General features: G+C 40.9%; 1 protein-coding gene across 1 annotated transcript; it reads right to left on the bottom strand.

Annotated features, from left to right (window-relative positions):
* Positions 1-647: 647 nt before the first annotated feature.
* Positions 648-4,619, bottom strand: dtx3la (deltex E3 ubiquitin ligase 3L a). Its single transcript, XM_084703347.1, has 5 exons — positions 4,489-4,619; positions 4,193-4,284; positions 3,856-3,998; positions 2,652-2,863; positions 648-2,394 (listed from the first exon to the last, which is right to left on the bottom strand). The coding sequence occupies exons 2-5, from the start codon at positions 4,272-4,274 to the stop codon at positions 2,325-2,327; spliced, it is 507 nt and encodes a 168-aa protein (XP_084559473.1). The 5' UTR covers positions 4,275-4,284; positions 4,489-4,619; the 3' UTR covers positions 648-2,324.
* Positions 4,620-15,142: the final 10,523 nt, after the last annotated feature.

The raw sequence follows: 15,142 nt of genomic DNA, 5'->3' as shown, positions 1-15,142 counted from the left end.
CAAATGGCTCTGGCACTCCCTCTTCCAGCTCCTCAGCTCTCTCAATACCTTGATATGTTTCTCAAACTTTTATTTTTACGGGGGCTAAAAAGGCTGCAATGTCCCTTCCTCGTTTCATGACTATTAGAAGAAAAACGTGTACAAAAAAAGTCAGCTCAAGGGGGCCACAGGGGGGGACAGGGACATTTTTTGTAGACCCCCGTGTGGAACCGCCCCTGGCTTGGACATATTCCAAGTTGATAAATGTTAAAATTGCTTTCTGGAATACACCCCAGGCTTGATTATGAAAATAGTACTAAGTGATAACATTTCATGCTCACAGTTCAGTCTCGTGACGCTTCACGAGTGACGGTGAAGGTATGTAGTCTACTGTGTCTCGGTAATGATGAGGTAATTTCGACTTAACATCCCAAACAACTTCAACATCGCTGGATATCATCTAACATTGACACTAGCCAATGTTACCTAATGATAAGTGGGATGATTAAAGTGTTTAACATTGCATGTGTTTCTGGAAAGAGTTCATCTGCCAAGTTTATGCAAAGTACTACTTTGCAAGAATAAAATAAATAAAAATAAAATAAATAGGCAAGTAAAAAAAATATTTAGCTATTTTAGTACTGTGAGTACCAGAGCAGCACAAATGATACTCGGTTTCCCAACCTGCACAACACTTGCCTGGACCATGTCCCTTCTCTCCCTGAGAAAATGAGCCGGTTATTGTTCTTATTTGTCTTTGTGCCTTTACCTTCCTGCTGCCCTGATATAGGTCCAGATTGCCGAGTGTGAACTTTCCCAGGGTGATGACAGTCCTTCTGTTCTCTTCAAACTGAATTACGGCTGGGGCTTTATACACACAATAACATTTAATCGCATTGGTGGCTCCCATTAGAGAGGCCTCTGTTATCCAGGGGTGCTCTAAAACCACTTTCTCCTGGACAGTCGGCGAACACTCATTTGTTCCAACTGTCAAGGCACAATGCCACAGCCAGAAAGATGACTATCAAATCTGTCTCACAGACATACACATACCAATACACATGACAAATGTACTTTTGAAACCCAACACTGCAACACAAACATACAAATAACACATATGACATTGGCATTTGTTACCACACACTTGGGTATAAGAATCCACTGACTGGAAATCCCTTTCATAGATGAACTCAGCATTCTTTAAAAAACTCAGATTCCTAATTGCGCATTTAGTGGCCCATTTCTGGACATAGACTCAACTTTGTCTTTATTACATGATATTTCTGAGGACAAAAACCATTTGTTTTCAACTACATAAGCTTGTTTTTGGTGTCCTGACCCTGAATTAGCAATGTTAAATTGATCTGACCCTATTTATGTCCCATCAATCAGTAAAGGCTAAAAAGTATGATCATGAACCGTTGACATATAATAAGCACCAGTTGGGGCCAAGCCTTCAAGTGCTATATTGGGCACAAGGAACATATTCTCAGCAGCATTCTTGATTCCTTTCTCTTTAGGAGACTTCAATCTCTCCTTCAATTTCTCGATCATTTCCTCACCCTCCTTTCTTCCCATTCCTCTCTAATCTCTCTACAATTCCACCACTTAATTTCTCTCTTTCCACTAAACGGTGTGCATTTCCTTCATTAGCAGCTGATAAATGAGCTAAGGAGGCCATTTCATTAAGCTTATTAATTCAGGGGACAATTAAACCTGATCCCTTTTTAGAGGAAAGGCTGATACAGGCCTGCTTCATTAAAAGAGGTCTGGAGAGGCTGAAGATTGATGTGGTCTGGGTCAACAACACCCCTCCTCTCTTCTTACACTTATATTTCACAACTCAAGAAATCCTCCCCAAGAAAATATATTCCATATTTTCTCCATGGACCACAAGAGGGAGTGGACAAACTATGAAAAAAAATAAACTGTATTATTGACTACATATACAACTATATTATTTGAAGACTCGTGTGTCCAGCTATTTCATCTTATTTACATTCTTTATACATTGCAATAAAGTACAAGTAGATTGGTGCAGCAGAAAACACACAGTACTATACGTGCAACATGTTGTTAATACTTGTTAAACAATGTACAAGCACACACCACACTTTTAAAATATAAACATTAATTCCCAAAAAATACTTATATAACATATTGATTAATAAGTCTACTGAAGTTTTCACTAACTTCTATCGCTTTACCTGAAACTAATAATTTAGCACCTAAGACAATGTATGTCTGTGTCTGGTTTCTTTCTGCATGTTTTGTTTTGGTTGTATTTCTTTCTTGTCTGGCTGTGCCTAGCTGTATTTGTGTCTTCTCTTCTTTTTCTTCTCTTCTCACTCTATGCCTTTTTCTTTCAGTATCCTCCTGGTTGTTTTTAGGTAGTCAGGATCTGGATAGCTGTCACTAAATGAATAAACAACATGGGATGACCACATTGATTGCATTAACATGATTTTCACATGGTAATAAAAAATTGAATTATTCTATTACTATTATTCTGAATTATTCTAGTTGAAGCTATCATGTAAAAGGCAAGAGGGCTGAAGTTGACAGATAAACAGGCACAAACATACATACACAAACAAGGTAACTACACAGTTTAGAAAGTAATTACACACATGCATCTCACACACATAGGCACACATTTATCAGGGATTCACCTCTTGCTTCCTCCATCCGGTTGAGTTTTATGGGGGATATCTGCCAAAGTGGCCACATCTTCTCCAATGTCATTAGTCGCCACTTTGAAGACCAGTCTCTGGTTAAAGGCTTTGTCCAGCAATCTAAGCACCTTTCTCCCCTCTTTGTTGTCAGGTAGATAGGCCAATATCCTGACACCTGTAAATGTCTGACCTGGGTTGGGATGCTTATCCTACAAAAATGGGGTCAAATTGTACAAGCTTCAAGTCATGTAGATGGACGGTTCTATTTACACTCATTTACATTGTGTTTTTTTTTGTAAATAATTTGTAATGTGAATGCAACTGCAATTTCCCCTGGCGATCAACAAAGCAAACTATTATCTTTCAGTCTACAAGCACATGTAACGGGTATGTAACGGACATGGTCTTGCAAGCTCCGTCAGAGGTATCTGGCCAATGTTCACCCCCACGAGGAGTCGATCCTGCCATCTCTCGACTTCCAAGCGCAACCACTACCAACTACGCCAAAGAAAAGCTAGCTATTTATTGACGCGGGTGGCCCATTACAAACCTGAGGAGTGAGTTTCGCCAGTTCACATCGGTTACATTGACCCCTCTGAAACTCACTCCGGCAGTCACTGACCAATGTAACGGGCATGTAACAGCTGTAGCCACGCTCCGTCACGACAAGGCTTGTTCGCCATTCACTGGGCTCGAACGCACGACCTCCGACTTGCCAAGCGTGACCACTACCAGCTACGCCAAAGAAAAGCTAGCTATTCGTTGACGCGGGTGGCCCTTTACATACCTGAGGAGTGAGTTTCACCAGTTCACACCGGTTACACACATACTGTGGTTAACTAACTAGCCTAACCTGCTATACTGCCGCACCCTAGGAATGTCAGCTCTGATATGTTTTAAAGCGAACGAAGCATACCTCGTGTTGATTGAAATGGAGTTTGTGAATTCAGCATATTTTAATAAACATGCTGACTTCCATTCTCTGCAATTTAAAGCAATTACCTTAAATATACTACTAAAATACAAATAGTAATGAAAATCTTTGACAAGCATTACAATAGTATGTACAACATCCAATGTCTTTCCATGTATTCCATGTAACTTAGGAAATTGTTAAAGTGAACAATATGTGCTGTACAAATACCAGTAATCAGGTTTGTTTACATCCCAGCCTTATGGTCATGGCTGGTTGTAATCTTACCGACTGGATTCCATCTCCAATCACATAGTTGATTTGTATGGTGTTATCCTCAGGGTAACCGGGGAGGTCCCTGTGTAAGATGACCCATGTCATTTGTCCAGCTGGCTGAGTCCTCTCAGAACTCTTATTCAGGCCCTGTTCAGCTGAGTCAGGCACGTATGGAGACACAGTTAAAGTTAAAGATCACAACAGGGTGGCCTCTTGGCTCACAGGGTAGACTCAGAATGAAACAAGAGAGAGCCAGATAGAGATAAAGAGAGATTAAGACAAATAGAAAAAAAGAGACAGGCACAAAAGAAAGTTACAGTGAGTGTGAGATAATGGGCTTGTACTATACCTTGGTCTTTAAGGGATGGTGGTCCCTGTCCATTAATGTATCTGGTACAGTGCCACTTATCCTTGCTCTGCATAGACCCCATGTTGACTAGGCTGGGGAATTAAAGAGTGAGTTGATCACATGGAACAATTAACAGACACTTTCAGCCCTTGTTCTTGAGTATATAGGGCCTCTTTGGAGTCCAACCCCTAACCTTAGCTATGTCAGTGCACCTGAGACCATGAATCATTACTAACATAACTATTTCATTTGTTTTAATGCAATGACAGGAGGCCACTAACACCAAAGAGACTCACCTTCTCAATATCACTGCTGATTTCTGATCTATCTTTGTGTTGTTTCTTTGCCAGGAGTCTACCTTGTGTAGCTCAAACTGCTGAGCTACTGGTGTTTGTTCTGCTCATCTTGACAGGTGACATAACTGAACAGCTTAGACTGGAACAGAGAGAAGGGTAGGTGTGTACCCACATGATGCAAGAGTGTGAGGTATTTCCTTGTTCCAACTAGGCATGGCTTTGCAACAAGGCTCACAATCTCCTTTGTTTTCATCCTCCATCAATTGGCATTACAATAGACATTCCACTCTGAAAGTTCTGTTTCTTTTTCAAAGTAAGTACTGAAAGAAATAAATGATTAAGAAAAGCTGTGGCAATCTGACCACTTCAGAGAGGTGAAACCCATATAGGTTTGCAGGGTGTGGCTTTGGTCCTGTTAAATGTAAGTGTACTTGTACTGTTATCTCATCAAATTGAAAATGTTGGCCCAATTGACAATAGTTGACTATAACAAACAACAAAATATTTATATTGGGGCCAACATTTCTGAGAAGGATTCCCTCCAACAGACCTCTTTGGTAATGAAAAAGGTTGGCCTACTGACTTTTCCAACTGTTTGTGAAAAAACAAACAACTCAAGTTGAGATCCATAGTCTCTAAACAAGATTGGTTTCAGAGCACGATGACAGGATATAGAGCATGGATGAAAGAAGATTTGAGATTCCCTGTCCTCAGCAGTCTCTGAGTCAGACACTCTGAGGGCTACAGATTATGTGCTGCTGATTTGATGGATTATGGGTTTGGTGTGTTTTTAAGCCATGTTATTTACTTGTTTTTTCGTTGCCTGCACACAAAATTCTGCAACTTCTTGTCTTTCTGTCCATACAACACATGCAGTGCTGGAAGCTGTGTGTTAGTATGTGTAGTATATGCAACAACTTTACTGGTGCTGATGTTAAAACAAGGAAAGCCAAACCTTGAATAATGAATTAGAGCAGTGGTTCTCAAACCTGTCCTCAGGGCCCACCTGTCCTGCATGTTTTAGATGTTTCCCTGTTCCAACACACCTGATTCAAATGAATGGATCGTTATCTAGCGCTGCAGAAGCCTGGTAATGAACATGCATTTGAATCAGGCGTGTTTGAGCAGGGAAACATCTAAAACATGCAGGACAGGTGGTCCCTGAGGACAGGTTTGAGAACCACTGAATTAGAGGCTACAGTTTAATTCCTAGTTCATAGCACATGTATGTTCAGTTTGTCACAGCCATGCCCCCCTTTTGTTTTTGGTTTTGCCCTGCCCTAGTTTTTCCCTGTCATTGTCTTCACCTGTCTCGTTCTCGTTAGCGTCATTGTGTCTACCTGTGTCTCGTTTGGTTCTGTGTATTTAGGTTTCTGTTTTGTGTCCAGTCTTTGTCTTGTCCTACTACCTGTGTCGTGTGAGTACCTTTTCTCTGTCCCTGGCTTTTTTGGTAATAAACCCTTTGTTTGCGACATGGCTGCGTAATCCCTTGCATTTTGGTCCTACCCCTCCACTCACCATGACACAGTTAATCGTCTTCGGTAACAGTCTGTCTCAGTGTAATTTTATCTGAGTGTGATGAATATATGTAAGAAGAGAATCAGTTACTGCAAGCCATATAAATAGGAAATTAAGTTATTTATAATCTAGTCAAATAGTCACTTACAGTCACTTACTGATATGAAAAGGTTGATCTTTCCAATAGGAAAGGGAGGAACCCTTGTTAGCAAATATTATTAAAGGTGCAAATGATGCAAAGGCAGAGTATTCCATGCGAAAGTGGTTCCAGTCACGAACATACCCACCCAACACATAAAACACACAAGGCATGCAATGGAGCATATATATATATATATATAAAATGTTTATTTCTGTGCAATTGATTAAAAAAATGTATAAAGATCAATTTAATGATAAGAATGTGTATGGGGGTCGTTTTCATCCAGGGACAAATACACGTGCCATTTAGGCAGCAGCAGGAGGGGTATTAGATTTAGGGTAGGTCAGACGGTCAGTCGCCAATAGTCCCCACTGAATGTCTACTTAGCATTGATGTACTGGATATAGAATGATGCCATTATGGAAAATAGGCCCAGAATGAATATGGTCCTGCATAGTAGGTTAGTAGGGATTCTGAGGCTGCTGCAGTTTCGACTGGCAGATGAGCACGTTCACAACAACAATAAAATATTTATATTAAAAAGTTTACGTTTTTGTTAATTATGTTGATTATTTTGGTGGCTAAAAGTAAAATGAACATTTGTCAATCTGTCTTTGAGTTTTGTGTTGTTGTCGGTGATTTTTGATTAGAATGACTTGTGTAGTCCTCCAATCACTTAGCAAAATGTTTTGATTATTTGAATTTATTATAATAGATGTCACATACGTCTTGAGTTACGCATTTCCCAATTTTATCGACATTGATAAAACGACATGTAACATGACAGTCTTGATGTTTATTCAATATAACACTGTATCAGAAGAAAAACAGTAATAATGTTATTTTGGTTGCAGGGGTGGATCTAGACATTTTTACCTGGGATGGCAAGTGTAACCCTTATTGATAATATGTTACAAGTATGTGTGGGGTATTTGGGACTAGATCGACAGAAGACTAAATTCAGCTATGGAGTCTAGCATATACAATAATACCCGGAATCACAACACACAAATAGTTTCCTTTTGGGATTCACAATCCCTTTTATTACATAAAGGATAGACATGAAATAATTCAGAATGCACTCTTTTGATGTCACAATTATTGATTATAAGTTTCTTATCAACTGTGTATTTTATGTATTAATCATTAAGCTATTTGTTATCATCCATTTACTAACTACTTACTAACCGAGAGTGACGTCATGCCGGGAAATATCAAACTGAGGCTGGAACGTATCAACCGGCAAAGCCGAGGTTTGATATTTCCCGGCATGACCGAACGGTCGAGGTTAGTAAGTAGTGTATTATATGGAATTTTTAGCTTCTTTTCATTTGGTAAACGAAAATAAATGGTACCTCTAGGCTAATTGTAGCTAGCTCTCAAGTCTTCTCACGCTGTGTTTCATGTGTTGCCTAGCAACTCTTTACTTTTGATAGAAAGCGGACAACATGGTTCTGCTAAAATGGCTTAGATTTCAACACAAAATAACGACACAAGTGATTAAAAGAGTCTAGTCTTCATCCTCACTTTTGATGACAAATCTTTTCAGCATCATCTGGATGGTAAAACTCAGCAGTTGACTCGTCGCTCATTTTGAAGATGACGTCAGAGGGCAATACGGAGCCGTATTGACCGCTGAGGAGGGCAATACGCGTCTGGAATGACTACCCATTAGCCAATCAGAAAGCTTGTACCATCGTTGCCATATAATAATATTTATTAATATTATTATCCGTTACTGCTTATGTATTAATTGGGGTGTGCTTGCCTTCGGCGAGCACAAACCATTGTTATCTCGCATATATTATTATTATTTTTGCTCCCCCAAAACTTTGTCAATATTTGGACTACATAGACAACCTAGGTGTCAAACGTTTCGTCTTGGTAGCGATTGAGTTGCTTGTATTTGGATTTACGTTCAGTTGCACAGTTTAGGAGGTTACAATGTTTTTGTGGCGACAAAGTGCCTTTTGTCGACGAAGGGTAATCTGTGCAAGCTACGTCACCACACGTTAGCAACAACGCATGGATACATATGATAGACTTTCTAGCTCGCAAATTGGAGCTTGGATGATGAGTGAAAAATACCACCCCCAAAAAAATCACAACCATTTGGCTTTGTAGAGAATGCGATTTCGAGTGGAACTTCAATCTCGCATTTTTGATTTAGGTCGTGACAGTCTTTGAAATTAGAGCGAGTGCAGGCCGCCCGTGAGACCGCCTCGTCTTTTAGGCGGGAGCCATGCTAGAAAGCGTCATAGTAGTATTTTTTGTAGCTGATTTTATAGTTCAATTTTACACAAAAAACAGAAAGAGGGAAACGTTATGAAGATATGACTATTGTGAAAACAGCCAGGTGGTGAGATTTTAATATAGGTTGCTGTAAAAACGTTGATTTGTTTGCTACGTGAGAGCCTGTCAGTCTCCATTGACGATTGCGGAAGCAACAAGTCAACAGTGTTGACCCTCAGTCAACTGTCGATCTGCGTCTGGTGAGTATTTTCTTAATTTTGTACCAGGGTCAATTCTACATTTAAATGGACAGCAGTGTTTTAAAGATATGGCGATTGCAAAGACAGCCAGCGGGTCAGCATAGTTTGTTATTTGTGTAAAACTTGGAATTTGAGTGAGACTGCGTCTTGTTTTGACGTTAGCCACAGAGTCACAGACTCGGCTCGCCCAGTGTTAGTGTAGTAGGCTACAGTACTGTCTTCAATGCCACAGCTATAGCTAAACTTTTATGTCATATTACACGGCTGTTCTTAATACTGTAGAATGCTCCATTCACTTGAATGGGGCTTCCCAACGTTCTGCTGTGAACAATTTTCTCATATTTGACCGTTGCTATGCATATTTGACCGCTGTCAAGGGAAGTGGCCTTTTTGCCTCGGATTCACGTCTTTCGTAGCACTCCGCAAGTAGTCCGGTAACTTTTTAACCCCAGCGTACTCTGTTGCTTAGCGACGTCAGCTGATTTGAAGCCTAAATAATGCTCAAAGTCTATGAAGTTCAACGTCTTTGGCAAACCATTTCTCTGCTGATCAACAATACGAATGGTAACAAATACATAGTAAAAAGTCACTGTGTTAAGTTATTTTTGTTGGCAAGTAGCCGTGTAATAAGCGGGATAATGTTTACAACGCCGGTCATTATTGGTGAAATAAGCCCCTTCAGCTTCGCGTCGCATTATCCCTTACATCCCTTGTGGATAGCAACGGCATCTAGCTTGCCTCTAGCAAACTGCTTTTGAATTAGCCATGTCCCCCTAAAATTAATAGACCTAATCAGAATGTTTGTAAACAAAGGTTGCCAAGACACTTCCGGGTGGATAACTGTCATCCTGTCAACAGCAGTTAGTATGGTAGCATAGCATAGTAGTTCATAGTAGTTCATTTAAAAGATTAGATCGAAAAGATTAACGTCATGCCGAAATCTTGTTGTGTTTGGGGTTGTAATGTCAAATGTACACAGGCATGTAAAGGATAAGGCTTTTTCCATTTTGCCACGGTTATATCGCAATCGACCCAACGGAACCTGTGGATAACGTTAGCACAGATCCAGCTATAATAGCCTAGTCTACGTTTACCGGGCGGTCTCGCTGCATCTAACAGTACCAATGGACAGGCTGGCAACCAACCACTCATGACCGGATTTAAGGAAGACATTTCCTCACAGATCATTTATAAAATGTTTTTGTTGGGTAGCATAACGTTGGGTAGCATATCCTGCAAGCTTGCTAGCGTGAGAGTTACTAGTCCAGTTGATGTAAATAAAGAAACCACACACAGTGGCGTGATCTGGCTGGAGTTTTTCATTTACAGGCCATTCAATTTCAGGCCTAGGGCCTAGACCTCAGGTCAAACTACAAACATCATAACACACTCAAGGCTCTAATAGGTATCAAGCCCTATGGCTCAATATCATTTGTTTCCAAGATGTAGGGAGAAAGAATATCAGGAGATCAGTGCACAGTCTGACTTACATCGATTCAGGAGATCAGGTTATGGCAGACATGGATTTTTTGATTGTTGAAGAACTGGCTAAATGTGGTGCCACACTGGTCATGCCTTCATTCCTCATGGGGAGAAAGCAGCTAAAATTTAGCTGGGCCAAACACTATTATAAAATGGCCATGAAAGCAAAATACAAATATTTCATTATTTACAGTAATTTGTACAGTACACACACACACAGTACACACAGTATTTACAGTAAACACAGTATTTACACTAATTTGTATTGTATTATTTATATATACAGTGCCTTGCGAAAGTATTGCCCCCCCTTGAACTTTTTGACCTTTTGCCACATTTCAGGCTTCAAACAAAGATATAAAACAATTTTTTTTGTTTTAAACAAGTGGGACACAATCATGAAGTGGAACAAAATGTATTGTATATTTCAAACAAATCAAAACTGAAAAATTGGGCGTGCAAAACTATTTGGCCCCTTTACCATCAGTGCAGCAAACACTCTCCAGAAGTTCAGTGAGGATCTCTGAATGATCCAATGTTGACCTAAATGACTAATGATGATAAATAGAATCCACCTCTGTGTAATCAAGTCTCCGTATAAATGCACCTGCTGTGTGATAGTCTCAGAGGTCCATTTAAAGCGCAGAGAGCATCATGAAGAACAAGGAACACACCAGGCAGGTCCGAGATACTGTTGTGGAGAAGTTTAAAGCCGGATTTGGATACAAAAAGCTTTTCCAAGCTTCAAACATCCCAAGGAGCACTGTGCAAGTGTTAATATTGAAATGGAAGTTGTATCAGACCACTGCAAATCTACGAAGACCTGGCCGTCCCTCTAAACTTTCAGCTCATACAAGGAGAAGACTGATCAGAGATGCAGCCAAGAGGCCCATGATCACTCTGGATGAACTGCAGAGATCTACAGCTGAGGTGGGAGACTCTATCCATAGGACAACAATCAATCGTATACTGCACAAATCTGGCCTTTATGGAAGAGTGGCAAGAAAAAAGACATTTCTTATAGATATCCATAGTTTCATTTAAAGTTTGCCAAAAGCCACCTGGGAGACAGACCAAACATGTGGAAGAAGGTTCTCTGGTCAGATGAATCCAAAATCGAACTTTTTGGCAACAATGCAAAACTTTATGTTTGGCGTAAAAACAACACAGCTCATCACCCTGAACACACCATCCCCATTGTCAAACATGGTGGTGGCAGCATCATGCTGGGCCTGCTTTTCTTCAGCAGGGACAGGGAAGATGGTTAAAATTGATGGGAAGATGGATGGAGCCAAATACAGGACCATTCTGGAAGAAAACCTGATTGAGTCTGCCAAAGACCCGAGACTGGGACGGAGATTTGTCTTCCAACAAGACAATGATCCAAAACATAAAGCAAAATCTACCCTGGAATGGTTCACAAATAAACATATCCAGGTGTTAGAATGGCCAAGTCAAAGTCCAGACCTGAATCCAATCGAGAATCTGTGGAAAGAACTGTAAACTGCTGTTCACAAACCCTCTCCATCCAACCTCAGAGCTTGAGCTGTTTTGCAAGGAGGAATGGGCAAAAATGTCAGTCTCTCGATGTGCACAACAGATAAAGACATACCCCAAGCGACTTACAGCTGTAATCGCAGCAAAAGGTGGCGCTACAAAGTATTAAGTTAAGGGGGCCAAATACTTTAGCACGCCCGTTTTTGATTTGTTAAAAAAGTTCGAAATATCCAATAAATTTCGTTCCACTTCATGATTTCTCCTCTCTGTCCCCCCCACACATCCCTTGTGGTGTGGGGGGTCTGAGCTGTCAGGACCTGCCTGGTCGTCGGTCTACCAACGCTGGACCAGGTTGTCAACCGGAAACCAGCCTCCATGACGGCCAACAGCGAGTTTCCAGGTCCCATCCAACGTCTATAAAGCCGAACAATGGATTTTTGGTGTTTCAAAACACATTGACACTGTATGACTATGTTTAGCTTGTGTTCTGCTCCTCTCTCTTGCCAACCGTCTCTGGAGGAGGGGATCCCTCTCTGAATTGCTCCTCCCAAGGTTTCTTCCATTTTTTCTCCCGTTGGGAGTTTTTCTGGGAGTTTTTCCTTGTCTTCCTTGAGGGTTTAGGTTGGTTGAGGGGCAGTTCTATGGGCGTATGTGAAGCCCTCTGTGACATGCTTGCGTGTAAAAAGGGCTATACAAATAAATTTGATTTGATTTTGATTTGATTGTGTTCCACTTGTTGATTTTTTCAACAACAAAAAAATATTTTATATCTTTATGTTTGAAGCCTGAAATGGTTTACTTATTTAAGCTTAATATAGATGTAATTTATGTTCTGTGTACTTTTGTTAGGCCTTTGTAAATGCCAGGTGCTTGTGTTGTCTTAAGAATGTGCATCGGACAATAAGACTTGAACTTGAACTATATGAAAACAATTTATGTTATATGCAAACATACCTACTATATGAAACACTCAGTATTTAACTGATAAGAAATCTTAATGTTTGCTTTATCCAACATTTACCTTTCTACTGTCAACTCTGCTTGCTCATCAATCCACAAATCCTCAAAACTGCTCATCATTACAATGATAAAGTTTCCATAGTCAATAAGATAGATAGGTACTTAATTAACCCCCGAAGGAAAATTGTGTCCAGGCAGATAAGTAGAAAGCTCACGCAGTCCAGAAAATCTTTAATCGTTAAGTTGGATATTGTAGCTACAGCAGTAGCTAACGATCTCAGTCACTGTATACAAATTTGATATACCGTTATTCGCTAACAATATCAACAGCAACGACATCGGGAACGTCTCCGTCTTCAGTTCACAAGCATAATAATGAAGTGTTATAATCATAAAACGTGTTTGTGGTTAAACGACATGGAAAATCCTGTTGGCTTCAATGGCTTGTTAAGGTTAACTATCGCTAGCCAAGATCGACGTTATCCACCCGGAAGTAAGATATTTGTTGTTGTGACGTCAGGCTGAAATGTCCTTTATCAAACTTATTTACATTTTGTGTGGCTTTTTTTCAGTTAGCAGACGGTACTATTTGAATCGCAATTCCATCTGAAATACTGCCAGTGACAACGTTGTTACAGTAGCTTGTTTCAAAGGGGGTTCCTTGTTTCAAAGGGTGTTCTTAATTAATTATGCAATATGAGTAGGCTAAATGCTTGAAAAAAATCACTAGAAGGGAAAACGGACCAACCTGCAACTGAAGCAAGCAAGCACACCCTACAATTTCCCCAGAAATTGTACCCTCTAGTTTAACTATTGCTTATTATTATTATTAATAATATGATGTATTAACGGCTATTCATTATCTATTAATTTATATATTAACGCAACTTATTTATTCAATAATATTACTCTTTCCTATACCTTTGAAATATTACCTTTTCAAACAATTCCCTTTCAAATATGACCTTTTAAACAATTCCCTTTCAAATATTACCTTTTAAACAATTCCCTTTCAAATATTACCTTTTAAAGAGTGGAGAGAGTATAGCGTCCTACTGAAGTGAACACCGAGAGCGCTGCATTGACTGCGAGTGATCAAGGCTGTAGTATAATATTGAGTTTAGCTTAAACTTAGTCTTTTGGGTAGAGCTGAAGGGTCAGCAGTTAGATAACCAGTTCAAACTGGTCAAGAAGTAGCTAGCCAGTGAGTCAGTTTCAGTTTCAGGGTACTCAGGGTATTCTTTTGTCTGACAGTAATTGGGGGCGTTGTATCTGCATTAGAATATTTAAGGCCGTTAGCACTACAGAGGCAGCCTCGTCTGCCAGCCTCGGCGCACGAAGACTCAGTCGAACAAAGACAAAGGAGTCTACCTGCGGAGTCCACCGAGGAAGGCCGAAGAGGCGGATCACCTCTTCTGATAAGTATCAACCTATTCATATTCATAAATTTGATTATATTTTACCTAGAACCTATTCATAGCTAGCATGTGTTTCATTAGCATTCCTGTTCATTACACTACCCGTAGACGTAGATATGTCACAAAGTATATTCGGTCAACTTCTAACCTTCACTACCTATCCAGTTCTTCTCCACCTGCCCTTTCTCTTTCTTTAGGGCTCTAGAACTGCCAGTGAACAAGGCAGACTTAATCCCGGCGTTTGCATCCCAGGCTTGTCTTCATGCCCTTGCGCTGACAGACGTGGATCCGCCCAGAGAACACTGCAACTCCAGCTGCTCTATCTGTGAACCACTCCTTCACTCACTCACCCCGCTCAACTGGGCGGGGTGGTGGGACAGGTTTGCTTCTTTCCCCACATTAAATACACATCCACACCACTCTCTGTTACTCCCAAATAATTTGAACACCATTATGTGATGCTAACGGATCCTATCAAAGCATGCTTAATTGTTCTTTATCGCCCACCATGACTGCTAGCCGACTTTGTGGAGGAGCTGGACATGCTCCTCAGCGTCCTCCTGGATGATGGAACCCCCCTGATAGTCCTTGGGGACTTCAACATCCACCTCCAACAACGCAGGCCGTCGACTTCTTGTCTCTCCTGACCTCCTTCGACCTGACGCTGCTGAGCACACTGGCGACCCACAGGGCAGGCAAACAGCTAGACCTTGTCTTGACACGTAACTGTATCACTGACTTAAGCTCTGTAACCCCACTGCACATTTCTGATCACTACTTTATCCAATTCTGTCTCTCTCCAACCCCTCCCACCTCCCCTCCCCTCGTAACTTTCCGGCGCAACCTCCGCTCCCTATCCCCCTCCCATTTTTCCTCTATTGTAACATCCTCCCTCCCTCCCATTAACGAGTTCTCGTCCCACCCCACTAACACTGCCACTGACACCCTGTTAACCACTTTAACTGCATCACTTGACTCTCTCTGTCCCCTGTCAACCAGGCCTGCACGATCCTCTCCCTCCTGCCCGTGGCTTACGGATGTTATTCGTGAAGAACAGTCCACCCTTCGAGCAGCTGAGAGAAGATGGCGCAAGTCCAAAGACGGTCTGGACCTTCATAAGTATCATTCCCTCCTTAAATCCTTCT

The sequence above is a fragment of the Hypomesus nipponensis genome, chromosome 8 (genome assembly GCF_054491055.1).
Source record: "Hypomesus nipponensis isolate SF chromosome 8, ASM5449105v1, whole genome shotgun sequence".
NCBI lineage: Eukaryota > Metazoa > Chordata > Actinopteri > Osmeriformes > Osmeridae > Hypomesus > Hypomesus nipponensis.
Note: the sequence above shows the minus strand (reverse complement) of the source record. Positions and strands in the feature narration are given on the sequence as shown.